This window comes from Pezoporus flaviventris, unplaced genomic scaffold, assembly GCF_033815535.1.
Source record: "Pezoporus flaviventris isolate CSIRO_AGI_PZ_B2104156 unplaced genomic scaffold, CSIRO_AGI_Pfla_v1 ptg000018l, whole genome shotgun sequence".
Classification (NCBI taxonomy): Eukaryota; Metazoa; Chordata; class Aves; order Psittaciformes; family Psittacidae; genus Pezoporus; species Pezoporus flaviventris.
Genome location: NW_026892566.1, coordinates 2,091,537 through 2,113,994, shown reverse-complemented (window position 1 = coordinate 2,113,994; position 22,458 = coordinate 2,091,537). Strand labels below are relative to the sequence as shown.

Sequence of the window (22,458 nt, the reverse complement as noted above, 5' to 3'; positions counted from 1 at the left end):
CTTCATTAGAGACTGTAGTGACAGGACAAGGGGTAACGGGTTCAAACTTAAACAGGGGAAGTTTACATTGGATATAAGGAGGAAGTTCTTTACTGTAAGGGTGGTGAGGCACTGCAATGGGTTGTCCAGGGAAGTTGAGAATGCTCCATCCCTGGCAGTGTCCAAGGCCAGGCTGGACAGAGCCTTGGGTGACATGGTTAAGTGTGAGGTGTCCCTGCCCATGGCAGGGGGGTTGGAACTAGATGATCTTAAGGTCCTTTCCAACCCTAACTATTCTATGATTCTACAATTGTGAATGACCTTAAGACTCAACATTAACAACATAGCACTTCCTGTATGTTTGCCTCCATACTCAGAGATAATACACTCCTGATTCTCAGCCTATTATACAGCAGCCCTGCCTCTGGGCCAACACAACTCCTGTGATTAGTAAAGATCCAGTCCCACAAGATGAGTGGTCATTTTTACAGGTTCTGTCCAACACAAAAGGGAAGCTCCAGAGCCCTCTCCAGTATCCTTCCCTCTCTTCGGCCGTTTGGCTTTTGCCAACTGTAGCATTCCACAGACACTTTCAGGGACTGCTGAAGTGGACTCAAAGTGGCAGAACAAAAAAAAAGGGGGCGGGGGGAAGAAAATGCCTCAAAGACCTGTGTTCTAGCACTGATATGCTATGGGGCTTACAGAAAGCATCAGGAAGACCCCTACAATGGTGGAGGAAGCCACACAGCCAAGAACAGCAAAGGACAGGAGGAAGGAAAGAACAAACAATGTCTTGTTTCCTCTGTTACAGGTACAAGACACAGGACTTACGACTACTGCTCACTGAACCACCAGTGAATGCAAGCCTGAAAATTCAAACCAGGTATATTCAATACTTATATCTAAAACACATCCTAGAACAATGACTCAGAACAAGAAGCTAACCTTCATACGTTGAGAGAGACTACCAAGCGGCAATAGAGTGCATAAAGTATTCTTAAAAGACAACTGGAATGTCATTCAAGTATTTTTCAACTGCTAATTCATTCCAGTAAAGTTTCCTTTTCTAGTTCTCAGTAAAGGAAGTTCAGCAGGTTTTTTCCAAGCATTTTGCTCAGAGTCTTCATCTACTGTTGAACAGTCCTAAAACACCTGAAGTATCAGCTGGTATAAATAAAGCAGATTCCACTAATCAGCATTAAACCTGCCAGCAGTCAGTTAGAACCCAGTATAAATGACTTTTGGGGATCTTTAATATGTTAACATTTATTTGTTGAATTCTGTGCTGTGTCAGGATGACAAGAAAAGTCCTGTACTACCTGAATGCAGTAGGACACGAAATTCAGCAGACAATGGAAACAATGTGAAGAGCATCTAGGATGCTGATCAAGAAGCAAGTTTGCAGCATCTGTCAGTGACTAGCATGTTGTGGTAAAAGCAGCTTACATTCCTTCTAAAAGAAATTAAAAAAAAAAGATCAGAGGAACACACTCACCTTATCTGGATGAACTACAAGCACTGCTTTCCTGTAGTACTTCTTTACTTGTTCAGGAGTTACTAGATCTGCCATGCTGACTGGTTTCCACTTATTTTCCCCTTCCCAAAGCACTGTATGAAGAGTGGATATTAATGCTCTGATATTTCTCTCCTTTCCTTCAATCCATTCAAGAATCTGGGAAAAATAGAACATACAGCACTGAATGCAGCACTGTCAGCATTCTCAGTCTGTCCAGAGATACAACCTTCACTATGTATAAGACTACAAGAGTAAGACTCAAGTACAGTTGTCTTGCTGCATTAGCCCCCAGGTCCAAGTGTCCTACTATATTCTTCTTTCTGGCACCCAGATCATTAGCCACCCAAAGTGAAATTTTGCATCTGCCGCTAGGGTGTAACTCATTGTCATTAGTTTATTGCGGATATTGAGGCATTGGAAGAGAAATTACTCAGATGGTTACACATCAGAAAACCCTGCAAAAATAATGACAAGAGAATTGACAGAGTAATTAAAAACATTTGTTACGATTACATTAATTCCCTGTCAGGGCACAACACTGATTTACTAAAATTCTTCCCTGATCTGTACACAATTGCAGGTCACATATATTAGTAGTTAATGTTTACTTAAGCAACCTGCAGGGGTGCACAAACTGAAGTGTTTTTTCAGATACCCCCCATGAAACTCGATTAGAATAAGTGGCCATTTCACAGACTTTAAAAATACTATTCAAGCCTCTACAATACAGTAATACAATGTCCTCACTGAACACTACTTTACATAATATGAAAATCTCTGCTTTCTGTCGGCAATCAGTATGGTAAATAAAAATCTCTATTTCCATTTATTGTGATTTGTGTTAAAAGGTACTCAGGCAAGCTCTGCACACTCTCTTAAGGTAAGATACTCTGTGAAAACTGGTTTCAGCATCCCTTGAATTATTTTACAAGGTTTTCTAAAGTACCATACAGACCACAAAACTGAAAATATATTAATATGTGATGTTATCAGTGAGTAATACATCAAAAAACCCTAACAGCCTACCAGGTAACACCCCACAGACTAGTTCTACAGCTCATCTCCAGAACTGCATCTTTTAGTTATTTCCTAGGACAGTAGCAGTATTTGTTAATGGCAAATGCAAGTTAATGGTCACCCTGGAGACAGCTATTCTCACTGCCTGCTTTTAAAAACAGTAGTTTTGTATTATGAGACATATCTAGCTTCAAGAAATGGGCTCTGACAGGAAAACAAGTTCCTAAATTCTCCAAGGTTAGCTGAAATAAACAGAAAATTGCATTCCATCCAAATAATTTTTGTGTTGTTGCCACTGCTGTTTCATTGCCAACTGAGTCTTGTTCATGCTAATTAACTTCTACAGTCATATGATTTAAATACAGATAAAATTTCATTCTGCTTTATCAGTCTTCTCTGTTAGTCACTGTATTTCCTGTCCTGGTATCAGCAGTTTTAAGCATAAGCTGAGATTTTATTTACATAGAAAACTCTTAAACCTTGAGTTTCAAGGGGTCCATATCTTTAGACATTTCTTGTTTCCTCATCTCAGCAATGGTCTTTGGTCCCTTTTTATCAGATTTAGCTGAAAATCCTTGATTAGATAAGAGATCCTCAAAGTCATTTTCTGAAACTTTTGGCTTTTGACCTATGGAAGGAGAAAAACATGAAATGAAAAATTACATAGGAGTATATATTAACAGGGGAAATACATTGCACTTAGATACACCTGTATGACGTTCCTCACTATCATGATAAATATTCTTTAGTGGCTTGATTAACTCCACAAGATTAACAGAAGGACAGGAACAAAGTGATCACTGATGTACTTTCAGTCCAGCAAAACAAACAGCTGTGTTTGACTATTTGCATGTCTTTTGGTGTTATTTTCCCCCCAAAAAACTGAGTAGATTAGAGGGAGTACCCATCTACCTATTCATGATTTCGGAAATGGTTCCATTTTTCCACTATAAAGTAATTTTAACTGCTGTACAGCAGTTTGTCAAGTGACCATATACTTCATACTCTAGTCAACATTTAAGTATGCCAAAACTTAAAAATATCAATAAAATATCAATGAAATATCAGTATCAATGGTCATTATAGAACCAACAAATTTCAGAGAACTGCAGACTGACTGAATTCTGAAGAGGCCTCTGGATGTCACCTAGTCCAGTCCCCACTCAAAACAGGGTAATTCCTCAGGTCCTTGTCCAGTTGAGGCCTACCCGTTTTCAAGAATGAGGAACTGCAACAACTCTTGCACCATTTCAGCATTTCATCATGCTAAAGAAAATTGATATTTTCTTCCCTGTTCTCCCTTCTTCCTGTGCTGCAGCTCACACCCCCTGCCTTTCCATCCTGCCCATCTCTTTCCAGATACAGATCAAAAGAATAATTTCAACTTTAGGAAGTACCTGATGTTCATTTATATGCCAATTAAATAAAGGGAGGCATAATCCTAATACCAACACACCAGGAAAATAGTTTTTTCCAAGAATGTAGATAAGCCCCTGTCCATCCCTATACCTCTAGGTTTGCCTGTTCAGTTGGAACATCTTACAGGACTGGTTCCAAAAGTGATTCCACCTGCTCCCATCCCACCACGATTTGAAACACAAGAATTTCCAGTAAGTTTAACCTTAAACTAAGACTAGCTACTATTCTTCAGCTAAGAAGAATGTCGCATCTTTTTACTGTATGTATCACAAGCACCATTATAAGTAGTGTTTCAGAAAACTTACCAAAGCTTGGGGTTCTGACTCCTCTTTCTTCTCGTCCTCCAATAACACCGAAGTTTACTGTATAATTTGGTTTAGCTGCTGTGCTGGATTTAGGCTGAGATTGCCATGAAGTACTTTGTGGTTTTGTGGATTTCTGCCACTGATTACCCAGTTTCTGAGATGGAGCAGTCTTCTGACCAAAGCCACCAGTCAAGAGTCCACTACTGGAAGAACCTAACAATAAACGCTAAATTATTTGTTCAGCTCAGTATCTGTCACCTGTTTAACACAAGACAGTTTTGTCTTGACACCTAACATAGTGTGTTATTACACTGTCACCACAGTGATATCACTACACAGGAGAAAGTGTAACAGAAAAGTGTAAAATGAAGTTAAGAGTCTCATTAACAAGTAACTTGGATGGCAGGAGCTAGAGCCATTAGTGAATTCATTACACTTCAACATCTGTTAATAAGCAGAGAACACGGAAAAAGTAATCACACAATCAAGAAAGTGTAAGATAAATAGTATTTTCAAGTGAATGCTTTCAAAGTCTAGTGATTTCTTGCACTACTGTTTAAGAAAGATGAGAAAGTTATTCTACAGCAACATTAGCAGGGAATGTTGCACATGGGCAAAAAAGCACTGAAGCCTGCAAGAGATACTGTTGTAATCACCCTGGCGTGATCTATAGGCCTTTATCAACAAATATGGACTAAATTTTCAGCATCCCATTTCCCTTCATTAAACCAGTATGAATAACACTGAGTACTGTAGAACACAGAAAAGGCCCTGTGTGTTCTTCCAGAGTAGCAGGTGAAGCTGCTAAGAAATGTAAACAAATTGAGCAAAATGCAAACAAATCAACCTTTTAAATTCATTTTTCAGCTTTTTCTCTCCCTGATGAGACTAAACATGGTTTTGGTGGTTTTTTTATTATAAACCAAGCTACCATTAAATTGCCCTTGACTGACTTCCTTTGGAAAGACTCTTAGAAACAAAGTTCCCTTGACAACTTGCTTATACCTGGCATGTATCCATCACAGGATAAAAATAGCATGGTTGAATTTAGATATGTCTAATTTTTTTGGAAGAGAAAACATTTTATACTCTTATGGCATCCTAAAACAGATTAAGACCTCTCCATGTTGAAAGAATTCCCTAAAAATGAACATGAATTCAAGACTAGTGGTCAAATAAGGTTACACACCTGAAGCCTCCAGAAAGTATAGTGAATGCAACACTAACGCTTCAAAACAGAAGTCTTTATCACTTGGTCTTGAATGACAACCTTATGATCCCATCTCATTATTTCTTGGAGGAAGGTGAATCAGTATTTGCATCTCCACATACATTATTCATCAGATGATGATGATTAACCTGACTTTCAGCTAAAACACATCCCAAGCCAGTTTAAACTTGTTTTTACTTCCCACCTCTTTTATTTACCCTACAGCCTCAGAAAGAAAACACCCAAGCTTGTCTGTGTATACATAGCAATGTGAACTCAGTTTCCTCTTTCAGCTCCTCAACTCCCCTGATAGCTCTTTTGTGGCGGCTGCTGCTGCTCACATTTATGACAGCTTACACAACAGGACAGTCCCCAGGACCATGTACAGTATACCATACTAAGCCTCTAAATACCACACCTGATTAAAACCTACTACTGCAATGCAACACCTGATAAAATCTACCATTGCACTGTTTTTTCATGAAAGCACACAATTGCATTGTCAAGTCAAGTCAGACTCTGGTCACTTCTAATTTGTGGTCCCTGTTACTAGTCAGAGTACATGACCTCATACACTGAAAAAATAATCTGATTCTACCACTCTTTCAAGGAATTCTACATTCATTATTTCAGTGTTCAAGGCCAACCAATTCTTCCTGTAGGACAAGCCAATGCCTCACTATCATCAGTAATTTTCAGCATCACACTCCCACTTTCTGCTACAAGATTACTCCTTGAAGAGTGTAAGAATACAAACTATGACAGAACACTACTGGTATCCTACCAAAAGCCGAATACACTACCACTAACTACCTTTAGCTATAATTTGTTTTCTGTTTATATAGCATTCCCCATATAAGCAGCTTTCTCTCTCATAACTGTTCTTCCAGAGTAACGACTTGTATGTGAAGGCCAAAAAAGTCCTTTGAAAAATACAACAGTCTAAACTCCAGTTCTTGTAATTCCCAGAAAATTTAGTTCAAGCCCAAGAAGGTTAACTAGTACAATGACATGTGGCTAATTTTAAACACAGTAACTTTTCCTATTGAAAGTTAACTAACAGAACTAATGAACTGATCTAAATCCTGCTAAAACCAGTACAGTTTCTTTCACTGGTTCAGTGTGTGCTATACCTACATCTCCAAGTCAAAGACTATTTCTTTTTTACTGCTACACTATAGATTTAACATGTTCATTGAACTAAAAAGTTTCTGTAGATTTTTTTACTACTGAGCCACCTTATTGGTACTGCTTCAACACTAGAATTTTGTGAGTAATTACAAACAGGCAACACTAAGAAGTCAAACGTTGTATGTGACCCTGTGTTTATTTCACCAAGAGGGTGATCAATTCAATACACATGGTAACTCCCAAGGCAACAGGATAAAACCCTCTATGAGCTTCAGGCTAAAGGAAAAGAACATTCCTGCAATTCTGCAACTACACAACTACAGGCTGTTCCAAATCATTCCTTGGATTTCTGGTGGCTAGTCACATCAAACAGCAACAAATCAGTGATCTGCTATTACGGCAGTGAGGTCCTGAAATGCAAGGACCTGTGCTCCTTCTATTGCCCTTAGTATTTCTGCTGTTTAAGAATGCTGCAGGGCTAATTTCTGAGTCTGGGGTAAACATAACATCCCGGGACAAATGTTAAACTACAGTGTGTCTCATCTTCCATAACTTCTTGTGCACACCACTGCAAACTGACAAGTGTTCATAATGCACAGGAATAACATGAGCAAGTATGGGCTTGATCTGTGTTCACACAAACATGACAGATTTGAGTAGCACAGCTATGAATTCAAATAAGAGTACTGAATAAAAGGAAAACAACTGTCACTTTGTAACTAACAATTTAATCATGTTTTCATTTATATCCTTCACAGATAGATCAATAATGATAAGAAACCTCATGCTCAGTTACTGGATCAGCAACTCCTTGTTTCTCTTACCTTCTAACAACTAGATTCTGAAGCACTAAGTATTTATACTGTTTCTAAATCACAGTTGTGGTTATTTTCTGAAATATTACTCTGGATGTTTCACAAAATCTCTGTAAAGATTCAATCTGGTTGAGTCCACTCTCAGCAACTACCTCAAGCTGGCTGTTAACAATTACAAGAAAACACTTTCTTTTATGTAAGCTGTCAGTTTCATTGACTGTTACATGAAGCAAATCAAACTGTAAGGGCATTAAGCATAGTCTCTTAAACGTAAGTTCCTACCTGGAAGACCAGATCCAAGATTGGCAAGATCAGCAAAAGGATCAAAGTCTTGAGATTTTGCCTGACTGAAAGACAGACCTGAAGACACACTGGACTGGCTCCCTGTTGTAAAAGCTTGACCTGTATGATAAGAAAACATATTACGTACTTGGTGTTATTTGGAAATTGAGAAAATGAATAAAAGTACTATTTCCACAATACCTTGTGTAAACCTCCCCAGCATTCTGTTCCATGACACCTTTTACCACAAGAATCACCATTACTATAGGGACTGTAGCGACAGGACAAGGGGTAACGGGTTCAAACTTAAACAGGGGAAGTTTACATTAGATATAAGGAGGAAGTTCTTTACTGTAAGGGTGGTGAGGCACTGGAATGGGTTGCCCAGGGAAGTTGTGAATGCTCTATCCCTGGCATTGTTCAAGGCCAGGCTGGACAGAGCCTTGGGTGACATGGTTTAGTGTGAGGTGTCCCTGCCCATGGCAGGGGGATTGAAACTACATGATCTTAAGGTCCTTTCCAAACCTAACTATTCTATGATTCTATAGACAACTGAAACTATTTGGTTCTTCTGCTTTGAACTTGAAAACTACAAAAAGTGCCTTATTAAAGAGGCATTTGAGCACAAGTGCACAGAGTCCTTTAAGCAACAAAAGGCATGAGGACATGTTAAGCAGTTTCAGGTGATTAAACTGACCAAGTCTGAAATATTCCTTATTCCTTCTAATGTAAAGATTTAATTTCATAATACCTTCAAAAAGAGGCTTCAACTGTGGTGACGCTACATTGCCAGATGCTGAGGAATCTGCCCAAGAATCCCATCCACCTAAGAGATCTGGGTGGCTCGTAGAAGATGGCATTTTAGATGGCTCTGGTGTCAAATTTCCTGCAGAGAAAAAATAATCTTTTGATTATTCTTTTAAGAAAACCATTACAATAATGGATATTTTGCCAAAAATCAATAGAACTGTGAAACAGACTGTCAGCTATAATGGCCAGCTACATGGCTTACTGAAATTTCTCCATATCACAGGCCTCAGAATGGTTTTACCACTGGAATCCCTTCATTTGTATTTGAAACATCCCATCCTCTTCACAGAAAGGATATTTTCATGCACCCGCAATGCTATGAACTATGACTAGCTAAGGGATGGCACGCTGTTGTTCCTGACAACACAGTAGGTAACCAGAAATCAGCAGTGCCTCATGAAGTGGTGTTCCATACCACTCAGCAGTCTGGGTACTACAGAGATGGAACCAGTCTACTTCAAACTGCAGGTTTGCCTACCCAAGGCCTCATCTGACAAACAAGAGTTCTTGATAAACTAACATCCCCTTTAGGTTAAATCCATGAATGAAGGCATGCAATTGAAAAGCAGGATACAGGAAAAGATCGATTCTGGGAAAAGACTGAGAATCACTACATCCATGGAAAAAGCCATTTTTCTGTATTCAACACAAGACCACCACACCAACTACAAACAGGCAATGAAACAGTCACATTCAAAGGATGCAAGGCTGCTTCCACTAACTTCTAGAATGCATCACATCCAATACAAAGTTAAAACTTTCACCCCTGATGCTTGCAAATTATTCCACCCTCTGCCACACACAGTATGAGGCAAGCCATCCTCAGAGTGGGAGGTCCTAAGTATGGAACACTCAAAGCTTCAGGCCAGCTCCATGCATTCCTTTTGAGCACAGCTTTCAGAGACTCAGTGAAGCAAGACAGCTTTTGAATGTAACTACCCCTTAAGTGCCACAGCAACAGTCAGTGCCAAAGGAGAGGTGGTGTTTCAGCAAAACCAGTAAGTTTAGTGGTGTCCTAAGACATTTTGAGGACCTAAAGTTTGGAAAGCTAACCCAGCCACCCTTACACAAATAGTGCCATTTTGATACTTTGGGATGTTTTCACTACTACATCACAGTTTTTCACTTCTCTCAGCTTCTCAACTTTACATTCTGAATACTGATATCAAATCACAGAAGCCATTTTATCTTATTTGAGGAAACAATTCGAAGCAAATGAAGTACCTCCTCCACCAACTCAATCCACTAATCCTATTTATACTTAGATCTTACAGCTGCAAAGAGAACACATCAAATACTCCGCAACACATTGCTATAATACGGGCTCTAGGCAGACGAGTCACTTCTGCTGCATGTAAAGAAAACAGAATAAAATGTAGAGCAGCCATCAAAGTCTTCTGACGGGATAGTACAATTTTTAGCTCTTTCTCCAGACTTAAGCCTCAGTGTATCTGCCTCAGTACTCAGGACCCCAGCTATCTGCTACATAGCAGTGTCACTGGCTATAAACATCAAAGTATGTGAAAGTGTCTATTCATTAGTTTAAAAATCTGCTGTACCAGATGACACTCTCAACATTAATTCAATTAATACTGAATTAGTATTGATTTTAAGCTAGAAATAGTTTTAGCTTATTATCTCTGCTATTGCAAGGTTTTTACAGGGCATGGGGAAATGAACCACCACATACATAATTAACTATTGTAAAACCAAGTTGAGAGAAGTGAGAATAAAGTAAACTACAGCTAAATGCATTCTGAAAGACCGAGAATACAGTAGAATAATCAGGTGTTTTATAACTGCTGTTGTAAGAGCAGTCAAGTTCACCACTTCCCCCACCCTGAACACAGCAAGGAGTAGCCTACTGCTATGCACACTCCTAAATGCACTATGAATAGCATAAGCTCACATACATCCACTACACTTCCATCAGAAAAATCTGAAACAACGGAGTACAAGAACATACTGAACAGAGATGTTCCTCCTCAAACTGTTTATCATTATGCGATAGTATTTCTAGTTGTACAACTTAGGCATTGCAATAGATTCTAATATCAAGAAATGGTGTTATACATATTCTGATGAGGCATGACAAGACCACACCAACTACAAACGGGCAATGAAACAGTCACATTCAATGGATGCAAGGCAGAATCCTTTGGTTTTGTAACCTGGCACGCTGGAGTTTGTACAGACGCATCAAGGTAAAGGAGCAGAGTATCTAAACAAAGGGTAAAACATGAAGCATAGCTAAATATGGCAGAAATTGAAGCAATTGAGATATTGGACAAGCAGATTCATTCCTGTTTGTCCCTTAAGTTCTTCATTAACATGCTTATTTATAACCCTTATCCATATAGCAGCAAGCCACTGGAGGTCAGGGCACAGTTCTATACTAATACTGCTCAAACCAAACTAAAAAAAAAGTAAGATGGTGGTAATCAGATGACACTTTCCATCTTCCCAAAATAAGAGATCTGCATTTTACTATATCCTACATGCAACTTCATGTACAGTTTTCTTTATTTAACTTCTCTACAGAAAATCCTTTAATCACAGAGGACAACAGGATTTCCTGTGAACTAAGAGGCTGATTTAGTATGATGCAAGGTTTTTTAACCACATCTAAAGCCTGACTGAGAACACAGTTGTCACAGAAATTAACTTCCACTCAGGAGAAGACTTAGATTTCTTTTGATCACCTTCCACATCTCCTTCTATCTTTCGATCAGATCATTCTGATACAGGGAAATACATGCCTAACTCAACTTTTAGTAGAGATGGCTTCTACTTGAATAGTCAAATGTTCTCAAAAATGCTCACTGAACAGATACCTAAAGAAAAGTGGATACTCCTCCAGCCTCTGAGAACAGCCTGCTTTTGCAAGTGAGGCCACTTAAGAGCAGGTTACCAATTCTGAAGGGAACAGTCATTCTACCTAATAGCTTCTCTGCCAAATTAGTACAGCTTTTCACAGAAAATTACCTTGTTAACACACTGCCATTTAGCAGCAAATGCTCAAAATTTTCATATTAGAAGACAGAATTCCTTAACAGACTGGATATTCTTTAAGACCTTTAATACAAATTGAAATTACATTTCAAAACTCCTGTGCTTTTAAATTTCAAGCCACACTGAGAATTACAAACCTTGGACTGTAATTCTGGAACTTGTGTTCACTGAAACAGCTTTTCTCCTGATATCTATAAATGTTTAGCAACTGTTTACTCCTGAAGACAACTCATCACTAAAATTTAATTCTAGACATTTATTACTGCTCCAACAATAGCTTAACAGCTGAACATTAACAGTGGTCTCCTTGAGGATGCAGGTACATATTTATACTGTAGAAATTCACATGTATGTCTTTTTCCAATTTAAATTTGGTACATAAAACAGTTCTCTGATGTAGGGATTGGAGCACCTCTGGCAAGAGGATAGGCTGAGGGTGCCGGTATTGTTTAACCTGGAGAATAGAAGGACTGGGGGTGGGCAACCTTATCAATGTACATAAATACTTAACAGGAAGAAATAAAGACTGAGCCTGACTCTTCTCAGTGCTGCCCACTGGAAGGACAAAAGAGGCAATGGGCACAAACTGAAACAGTTTCTTCTGTAAGTAGTCAAACACTGGCACAGGTACTCCCTAGATGTTGTACAGTCTGCATTCCCAGAAATAAATGAAAATTGGCAAACACATGGTCATTAGCGGCCTGCTCTACTTGACCCTGCTTTGAGCAGGCCAACTAGCTAATCTCCAGAGGTCCCCGTCTCTGGAGTGGGGCAGAGTTTGCCTGAGATGATGCTCCACAGATCAATATTGATTAAATCCTCTAATGAGCAGAAAAAAAACATCTGTTTGGTAACATCATGCAGTGACAACAACAGCGTCCTAACTAAAAGATGCATAAAACTGGCAATTATAAAAGTACACAACTAAAAAAATACATCTGTTACTATTTATATAACAGAACAAAATTGTTGCAAAGGAAGCAGCAAGTGGGAACTTCTCAGAAGAGTCAACCACAGCTGAATATAATTGCTTAAATACATTATAAAGCAGGCAATCGGCTAGCTAACCTTGCATTTTCTGAGGAGGAAGCTCTCACCTCAGCCAGGCAAATACTGCATCTTTCTTTTAATCTGGTTTCTCTGTAGCTAACACTCAGTCTGCATCACCCTGCATGGTCAAGCAGACCAACTGGCCAACAAGGAGGGGCAACTCAAAACCACATGCAATATGCTCTGGGAAGACACTCCTGGATTCAGGGCAACAGAGGCAATACCACCATTTCTAGCTACCTTCAATTTATATGTGGGGGTCTGTAGCAGTAGCCTCTGAGGAGAGACCTGTACTGCTCTGTGCTGGACACAGCTGTATCCAACAGCCATCTCCAACAGACCCACGCAGCTGAGGACACAGCTGAGCCCCTCAGCCAAAATGGGGGCACCTCTGGGAAAACACAGGTAAACATGTTACAAAATGCTGCACAGCAGCTGTGACAGGGGTGAGAAAAGGATGAGAAACAGCCCTGCAGACTCCAAGGTCAGTGGAACAGGAGGAAGAGGAGCTCCAGGTGCCAGAACACAGATTCCCCTGCAGCCCATGCTGAAGACCACAGTGGAGCAAATACCCACAAGCAGCCTATGGGGGACTCCACACAGGTTGCATGCCCTGGATTAAGCTGCAGACCACAGAAAAGAGCCCATGCAACAGCAGGCTCCTGGTAGGAGCTGCAGCCCCGCAAGGACCCACGGTGGGGCAGCCTGTTCCTGAAGGACTGTATCCTAGAGACCCATCTTCTTGAAAGACTATCCCATGGAAAGGGCCTATGCAAGAGCAGGAGAACAGTGTGGGGATGAAAGAGCAGCAGAGAAGAACTGTTACAGACTCCCATTCCTATGAGGAAGACTCATGTTTTTCTTTGAAAGACACATTTAAAAAGCAGCACTTCAGGCTCTACCACTCCATCATTTTTGCAAGGTTTCTTTTGAAGAATAAGCATGCTTAGCAGCTCTATTTAGTAACACTTTAGAAATGATGTGCTTAGGATAGAGATATGGGAAGACCAAATATACCGAAGCTTGTTTACATTAATAGATTTTAAAATAAATGCATGAGGAAAAGGCTTCACCAAGAATGCATCAGAGAAATTAAGTGAAACAAGATTAACATATTACATAACATACTCCATAAGTATATTACCAGACTGCATTCAGGTCATGAAGGTCCAAGCTATCCTCAGCTTGCATTTTAAGAACTGGGTATTCTATAACTTGACTTGCTCATTTCTCTCCCAAGGCTACTAGAAAATCTTTAAAATCTGAATGCAAGCAAACTAGCAATCTGCTAACTGAAACCAAGTAAGTTTGCACGTGTTTGTGTACCCTCAGCTCTAAGAGCTCTCAAAGGAAACAACAGCTCCTAACAGAAGCAATGCTAGAAATCCTCTCATCATAAGTATTAGCATGACATTATACAGGATATGTTACTTGGTGCATTCATATCCACATTCCCAGAACACAGAGCTAATTAAAAGAGCAGTCACAACAAGTGGATCTATTAAGGCTCTAATCCACCTTGACTAAGCTGAAAGGCAAATGCACAGAGCAGCAGAAACTGTTGAGAAACAGAACACCAGAAGCACACTTACCTAAATGCAAGAAATCTGAGCTGGAAGAAGGAGGAAATGAACTGTGTGCAGAAGGAACTGTACTAGATGTAGATGTTGAAGCTGGATGAAGGAAGTCTCCAAAGAGGTCTGGACCAGACAAGGCTTGATTGCCTGAACTTGATGACACTGTGAATGGGTCAAAAGGATCAGCTAAAAAATAAGGGGGGGGGGGGGGAACAAAAAAACAAAAACAAAAACAAAACAAATTTTAGAACAAAGTTGATAAAGCCTCAGTCCTCTGGGGGCACACAAAGATTAGAGCTTATGCTGATAACTGCAGCAGCTTTCTGAGAATTTTTCATGGTAGTTACCACCTATCCCCTTCCTTTAGACATTCGTACTTCCACGTTGATACAAGTAGTATTTTAGCCATGTACAATATGCACAGCTATGTCTTCAAACACAAATCCTTACCAAGACTGCATACATTCAATAACATTATTAATTTCATCCATGTAAGACACCTTAAGTGAGCAATCAGCTGCATAAAATAGAAGAATTACGTTTGTTAAATGTTCTATAATGTCAAATCTCTGGAGAGTTTAAACAAAACAGACTACTAAACTACTAAAAAGTATATTAAGTAAAACATTCATACTACCATTTTGACTCAAAGGCATTGGTGACTCTGGGGCAGAAAGCACGTCAACCCAAGACTGAAAACCAACAGAAGCAAGGCTTTCAACAGGTCTCTAGTGATCACAGTGAAGAAAAAAAGCGATTGGAAGAGTATTTATAGTATGGGGCAACATGTGACAGTCAGCTGGAATTATGGCTTGTGATCCTCCCGTTTCTGCTGCCCCCTAGGGTCAAAATCGTCAAGAGCCCAGGGACTCTTGCCAGATTCACTCAGATGCTGAAGAGAAGGAATAATCCTGCCACAATGCACTAGCACATCCAGGGGTGATGACCACATTGTCCAAGACTCAGTATCACTTCAAAAAAAACAAACCCTGAATTGACATCGAGCTATCTACTCTGGCATTGCATGTACATAAAACCTCAAGTACAAGTTTGATGTGAAAATGAAAATACCACAGTGGCCAAATATTCTTACTTCTGTATCTTTTATCCAATTCAAAAGTAGTTAGATACATACAGGACTACTGTCCAGGTGTTTCAAAGAAAAAAAAAAGCCATAAGGCTTCACTTACAGACTTTTGCTTATGTAAAAAAAAGGTAAATTGATTTCACATAGATCACAGTGATGAAAATCAATACTGAACTGCTTCAAAAGAAAGTAATATTTTAAATAACGTAAATTGTCTACAAAAATACTCTTCAGGTGTATGTAGGTTAAAGCTTTTACACCAAATAAATTATCTAATTATCTTTGTGCAAATAAACTAAACCTTGGAAGTTTCATAGATTCTTTGACTAATATCCTCCAAATCTGTTCAATGCAGGCAGAGAATTGCTACTCCCAAAAGTTTAGTCATGTGACAATGACCCAGCTATCCATTGGCAAGAGGAACAGAACCTCTAAAGTAAAACATCTTGTTTTAAATGCCAAGTACCTAGCAGTGTGTAACATTCTCTTTCAGGTATAAACCTGCAAACATTATCAGCAAATCCAGCAAGAAAACGCTTTCTAGCAGTATGCTACTGGTCTGAGCAGTAACCTACACAATTTCCAGCTCCCTAGCAGTCTTAAATGATTAACACTCAAAAATCCCACACAGATGCTTGACTTAAGCAGCACAGCTCTGTACTACATCTAATGCTATTGCTTATATAAAGTGCAAGAAAGCAGTAATTCATTAGAATTATATTCCTTAGCAAGAGAAGTTATTTCCTTATGGATTTAGAAGAGAATTTGGCATGTGATGTTTGTATGGAAATTGTTTAAGAATACTGAATCTCTTTTAAATTCAAAATTTGATTCTTTTCTGTTTACATGGTTTACAGCTGATATTGGCAACATGACAAAACACCCAGATAATATACAGCCATTTCTCTCCTTTACACAGTAGAAGCATCTATTCTATGCAGATTCTTGCTACAGACGCATATGTCTTCACTGTACCAACCAAAACACAAGACTCATTTTCTAAGCACAATGTAAGCAGCAGTTTTCACCTGCTGGCCAGCCAGAGTAGTAATGTTAAATTTACCTACCTGAAGATAAGGCTGTTGCTGAAGATGTACCCTGAGTAGCAGTTGGACACTGACTGCTGAAAAAGAAATCTGTTCCTTGTCCAAGAAGATCCCCAGTGGGCTCTTGTGATGCATTACCCACAAACAGATTGTTCAATAAGTCCGCATTACTCGATGAAGAATTTGTTTCTGAGACAGGTTGTTTCTGTTGTAGTGAAATATCAGAGTCTAGTCCCAGTAAGTCTACATTTTCTTCAGGAAGAGATTTTTGTATTGGTGCAGATGGAGCTTCAAAATTGGCTTCAAAAAGCAACTCTCCTTCTGGAGTAATAGAGTCTTTTTCCTCAACGCTTACTGCACTTTCTTCACTTGGAAATGTAGGGAATTCTTCATCTGAAGGCCCACTCTCCTCCCTACCATCAGACAGCTGAACAAAATCGTTTTTAGATGAACTGTCCTCTATTCCACTTTCTGGACTTTTCCCTTCTTGAATAGAAAGAAATAACATCTTTAGATTACCAGGATTCTTCTGCCAACTAGAATAAGCACAGACTTAAATGGTAAGATCATATGAGGTCAATCCTTAATTAATTAAAGCTCACAAAAGAATTGATAAAAAATTAACTGATGCCTACCACCTCTTCGTACAGGGCAGGCAAGCGGCAGCTCACTACCATATTTGCTACTCTGCAAGGGCAGGTATTGCGGATTTTTTCAAAATAAAACTGACTTCGACATTCATCTCAGAACACCTTACCACTTACGGCTTAGAAGATTAGTCACTAACTGCTGCTTTACTCAGTAACAGCATTCAATGACAGCATAAGCATTTACTGATGTTTTTGCCATCAAAGCAGAACCCAGAAGGAAGGCTTACACACACACGATAAAGTTATGCTATCTCAGTCCATACACACTGATACAGAGCCCACTGGTTAGTCTACTTTTCCTGTTCCTCAACCATTGTAAGTGGAGCTGTGGCAAAACAAAGGCTTCCTTGCAGACTTTTAAGGTTAAGATTACTGCAGAAAAAGAAAAATTCAGCTTGGCATTTAAATTACACACAATACCAAAAAACTGCTACTTGCTGTTTATCCTAGCGGAGTGGAATGGCCACCTGCAAACCTGCAGAGCTCACTCTTAAAATAGCTTTTTCTCATGTTCTGCTGAAATAGTGACTTTTGCTGCATAAGAAGGCTTAAGCACTCACTGGAAGGTGTACAAGACAACGATACACCAGATAGTTACTTCAGAAGAAAACAGGTACCTTTCCAGTCCAGAGAATGAAAGAAATTATTTGCATCGGTACTACTGCTCTGTGGGGATTCTGTATCAGTAGGTGCACTTTCTGAAGATTGCTCTAGCTGAGATGCTTCTGCTTCATATTGTGCAGTTGAACCTGGTTGTCTAGGCAGCTCCGGTTTCCCTGTAACACAGATTTTAAGCCAAACCCTTACACAGAAACTTCTAAAACTCAATCCTGGTCCTAGGAGTTGGCTAGACTACAGCAAGACAACTGTCTCAAAGTATCCACTGCTCTGCAAAGCGGAAGTCATACTCCCAGAGCCTATTTGAAATTAGCAATTGACTTTGTTTCAACTTAAAAGCTGGTGAGACCATAACAACAGCATTTAATTAAATCAAACTCACAGAAAAACACTGAAATATTTTATTTACAGGTTTGCAGGGAAATGTAATTAACACCTCACTTGTACCAACTTTCCCCTAAAATATGCAAGAGCTATGAACAATGTCTGCAATAAGGAACAGAATATCAGAAAAGAGCAAATGCAGCTATAGGGAGACCCCAGAGTATATAGCCAGAGAAGAACACGGAGCGATTAACTACTCCCTATGTTTCTTATTTTACTGAGATCAGATATTAAGCGACTCTTGTGCAAAACTGAGTTGTGTTGAGTTACATACTACTGTACCACCTCTCAAGAAGAAGGCTTCCTCATGGCAAGTAGGAAGACTCCCTAAATTAGTAAGTGTACAACCACTCTTTGAAAAGAATAGAATGAATACCTGGGAGAAAATTACTTGTCTAAATCTAAACTGGTAGAACACTTCACCTTCCTTTCACAAACTCAGCTATCGTTTACAGAGATGCTGAAAAATATAGTCTGCCTTAGAACACAGATATGAACGTTCATGAGTAATGAACTAGTACAAATTCAATTTTAATAAGGCAAGTTTTATAAAACCTGTTCACAGCACTTGCTCTTCTCCTATTCCCTTCCCTCCAGTTTTAAGAAGTATTTTCAGTAGAATTTGAAACTCTTATATTTCATTTATAAATCAGAAAATGGAAGTCACTTAAAAATAAGATTCATTTTTAGAGATCTGCATTATCAGTGAAACATCTTTAGTAAGAAATTTTTTTACATCTCTATAAACTTAGTTAAATAGAAAATCACCTAAATCATAATATGAACCATACATATGATTCTAAAAAAGCATGTAAGAGCAGCAACCCACCTTGTAGCAAAAAAAGTGTAATTAAGATGTATCATATTAAGGGGCAGAAAGTAAGAGCTCACGTATGGTATACTAAAATCACTACAGTAATCTCCATCATGCTTTTTATTCTGGAAGCAAAGATAAGGTTTAAGGGCCTTAAAGGAAATGTCAAAGCTAATTACTGATACCAGGAGAAGAAAGATACTGAACAATATTAACTGGAATTAATGAAGGCATCTACAAATGAATCACAGAATATGTAGTATTAAAAAAAAAACAACAAAAGCACAAACATCTACTAGACCACATTAGACGAAGTTTAGAAACTGAATTACAGTATTACTTGGCTGTACATAAAGGCCTCGATAAAAACATTTTTAGTGAAGACCATTTGTGAGGAATGCTCAGATGATTTTAAGTGAAAAGACAACGGTGTCAGTTTAGCCAAATATAGCTCTTTCAAAACCTGGCTGTCACAATTTCATTTGCTACAGTCCCTGCCAGTGGCATATTCATAGCTTTAAAGCCAGCATATGTAGTGACAATGGAGGAAAGACAAAGATAATTATAATCCATTATTGAAAGATAATTCATACTCTTTCATACAATGCAAACTTTTAACTCCTATTTACAAAAAAAAAAAAAACCCACCTTTTAGAATTCTTTCACTTAAGAGAAAGATCAGAAATTAAATAAAACCCTTCAACACTAAGTACATGAGAATCTTTGTCATATTATCTAGTTTTTCAAGAGATTCATTACCAAATTTGGATAAAATTTCTTGCTGTTCCTCTCGGGTGGAGAAAAGGATCTTGGGATTCAGTCCCTTTATATTCATATTATCCCACAGTGGCTGTTCAGAGCTAGGTCTGTCTCTGGGCTCTACCTCTACTTCCAGATTGACTTGAAACAAATCAGGGTATTTTTCTTGTATGTCACAGGCATCCAGATCATACCTGCAAAGATGTATACAAGTAGATTGTTGATACTGACAGCTAACTTGATTAAACCCATGAAGTCCAAGAAAAAACTTCAAAAGAAAAAATAGTATAAGGCTTAAAACATACTGTATTTGTTTACTTTTTCCATATAGTTTAAATGGGTGGTATTTTGGTAAAGAACTTTTTTTGTATCATGAACAAACCTTCAGTTTCCTTGGGGTAAGAAAACTGAAGAATCTTATTGCAGTCAAAGTCATCACTTTCTACACTGACTATATTCCTGCCCTGCCATATGTTGGCTTGGCAGGTCAAACAGTTAAATAAAAGCTCATCCAGTCTCCTACAGAAACATGTAGGCAGAAACATACTTGGCAAATTTCACTGTGGTGGCATTTCGGGGCACAAAACCTGTGTGGAACTGAATCTGAAACATCTTCATTGAAGCCATCTGTTGAAAACAAAAAATACAGGGAAACTATAAATACACATGAATAGTACACACAGTGTTGTGCCTTTAATATAACACAAAATACTTCCAGTATTAAAATATTTTAAACTGTTTGTTTTGCTGCTGTTTAATTCCATGTACATTTTATTGTGAGATTTAAATGCAGTTTATATAGATATATATATATCTATATACAGAATATAGATAAATCAATTACTACCATAAAGAAAGCAAAACAACTTGAAACCATATACATCTCATCACTAACCTCAACAGGCAACTGAAGTCTGTTAAATATTTCCAGACCCTGTTCTAGATGCTGAAACTGTGTGACCTTCATTACTTTTCTAAATAACATACATTCAGAAAAATATTAATCAAGAAATATATCACAGCACCTCCCATATGAAGACAGGCTGAGAAAGCTGGGGCAGTTCAGCTTGGAGAAGAGAAGGCTGTGTGGAGACCTCACAGCAGCCTTCCAGTATCTGAAGGGGGGCTATAAGGATGCTGGGGAGGGACTCTTCATTAGGGACTGTAGTGACAGGACAAGGGTAATGGGTTCAAACTTAAACAGAGGAAGCTCAGACTGGATATAAGGAAGAAATTCTTTACTGTGAGGGTACTGAGGCACTGGAATGGGTTGCCCAGGGAAGTTGTGAATGCTTCATTACTGGCAGTGTTCAAGGCCAGGTCTGACAGAGCCTTGGGTGACATGGTTTAGTGGGAGGTGTCCTTGCCCACGGCAGGGGGGTTGGAACTTGATGAACTTAAGGTCCTTTCCAACCCTAACTATTCTATGATTCTATATATAAAGGAGTCAATTTGGAACAGTTTTAACCACAGCACACTTAAAAGGACACTTCATAAGACATGCAAAGAGTTCGTGTTTGAAAACTCTCAAGTCAGCCATTCATCCCAGTCAGATAAGGCTTTTCCCAACTGATTCATTATAACCATTCAACTTCCCCAACTCTTTCTTCTGCTGACAAAAAAAGCTACTTTCTTAATGCCTAATCAGCATGCAAGAGTCCAGAAAATGCTACTGTAGAAGATTCACTTATCTCCTGGTCTTGCACAAATCCAAATTACAGCAAAATGATAAATCCACAATGTATTTGTTCCCTGTCTTTAGTACAACATGAGGAATAGTCTTGCCAGTCCTTAACAAAGCAAGTCATACAATAATAGTCTAGGAAATACAATATAATAAAACTAAACTATGGAAGCTTTCCTTGTAAATGAGCATTTACTGAACATCATAAGCAGAAGTCAAGTAACAGGCAGAGCGTTGCCAGCATGCTGAGGGAGGTGATCTTTCCCTTCTATCCAGCACTCATGAGGACACATCTCAAGTCTTGTACTGAGGAACCCAACACTGGACACAAGAGAGGCAAGGACACAGTGAAGAGAGTTTCTCTGATCCATTCATCCCTACCCTGAACTACAAATGAAAACCTGAACACCCTATTGAATCAGTTTTCTGCTATGCAAGACATTTCCTAGAAGACTAATCCTAACTAAATCTTCCCTGAACTGTGAGCAAGTTGGCAACATTCACAGTGCCCAGATCTAGGCTCTTAAGAGCAATATTGAAACGTGGTTGTTGATCTCCATGACATTTCTGCGGAGAGGTTCAAGGGGCAATTTGAAGTATGTGAAACTAAGGACACATTGAATGTTGTTCCATCAAAGCGCCAAACCAGGATCATCAAAAACACTATTGATGTATAATGTGTCATAGCATACAGATGACAAAATTCTAATCTTTTCCAATCAGTGACTAAATGGCGGAGAAACCACATGAAAGAAAACCTATTATCAGTGAAACTGAGGTTCCACCAGGAGTGTAAGCCAACTGATGAGCTTTCATCAGTTCTGTACCCTCCTCACTGATGACCTTGAAAAATGCACTATTTTTGTACATTAGAGAACCATTTCACTGAGCTTTCAGTTTTAAGGACCAGATTCTTCCAGAACATCCTAACACTCTGGGAACATTAAGGAAGTCTTGTACCTCTGCAACACAACAAAATACCTTCCTACAAAGTAGAAAAAGCATAGGGAAAACTATTCATTTCAGTAATAGCTGAAATGAATATGCTTGTTTGCGTCATGTGTATGGAAACTGTCTGAAGAACCTCTGGATCGATTTTCACAATGCCCCAGGTTAACCTAAACTTTGCACTACCCCTTCCTACCTTTTACATGGATCTCCAAGTTTAATTTGGGTTACTCATCTGGAGTAAAAAAAAAAAAACACAACAAAACAACATATACCAACATGCTTCTTTTTTAGAAACTTGAAGACAGGCTTCATTAACAAGTTTTGTGATCTTGCAATTCATTT

The 22,458-nt window shown here is 38.8% G+C and overlaps 1 protein-coding gene across 5 annotated transcripts in view; it reads right to left on the bottom strand.

The window, feature by feature from the left end:
• GAK (cyclin G associated kinase) overlaps positions 1 to 22,458 on the bottom strand; it is a 74,083-nt gene that overhangs the window by 6,776 nt on the left and 44,849 nt on the right. For 2 of the 5 annotated variants that reach the window (XM_061455067.1, XM_061455069.1), the window contains exons 18-27: positions 20,029 to 20,108; positions 19,482 to 19,675; positions 17,524 to 17,682; positions 16,278 to 16,742; positions 14,139 to 14,309; positions 8,426 to 8,560; positions 7,675 to 7,794; positions 4,237 to 4,449; positions 2,992 to 3,140; positions 1,475 to 1,651 (exon numbers count right to left, since the gene is read on the bottom strand). In XM_061455067.1, the coding sequence (XP_061311051.1) occupies positions 1,475 to 1,651; positions 2,992 to 3,140; positions 4,237 to 4,449; positions 7,675 to 7,794; positions 8,426 to 8,560; positions 14,139 to 14,309; positions 16,278 to 16,742; positions 17,524 to 17,682; positions 19,482 to 19,675; positions 20,029 to 20,108 (1,863 nt within the window). The remainder of the gene's footprint in view (positions 1 to 1,474; positions 1,652 to 2,991; positions 3,141 to 4,236; positions 4,450 to 7,674; positions 7,795 to 8,425; positions 8,561 to 14,138; positions 14,310 to 16,277; positions 16,743 to 17,523; positions 17,683 to 19,481; positions 19,676 to 20,028; positions 20,109 to 22,458) is intronic. The other 3 variants (XM_061455068.1, XM_061455070.1, XM_061455071.1) reach the window with 2 other exon arrangements.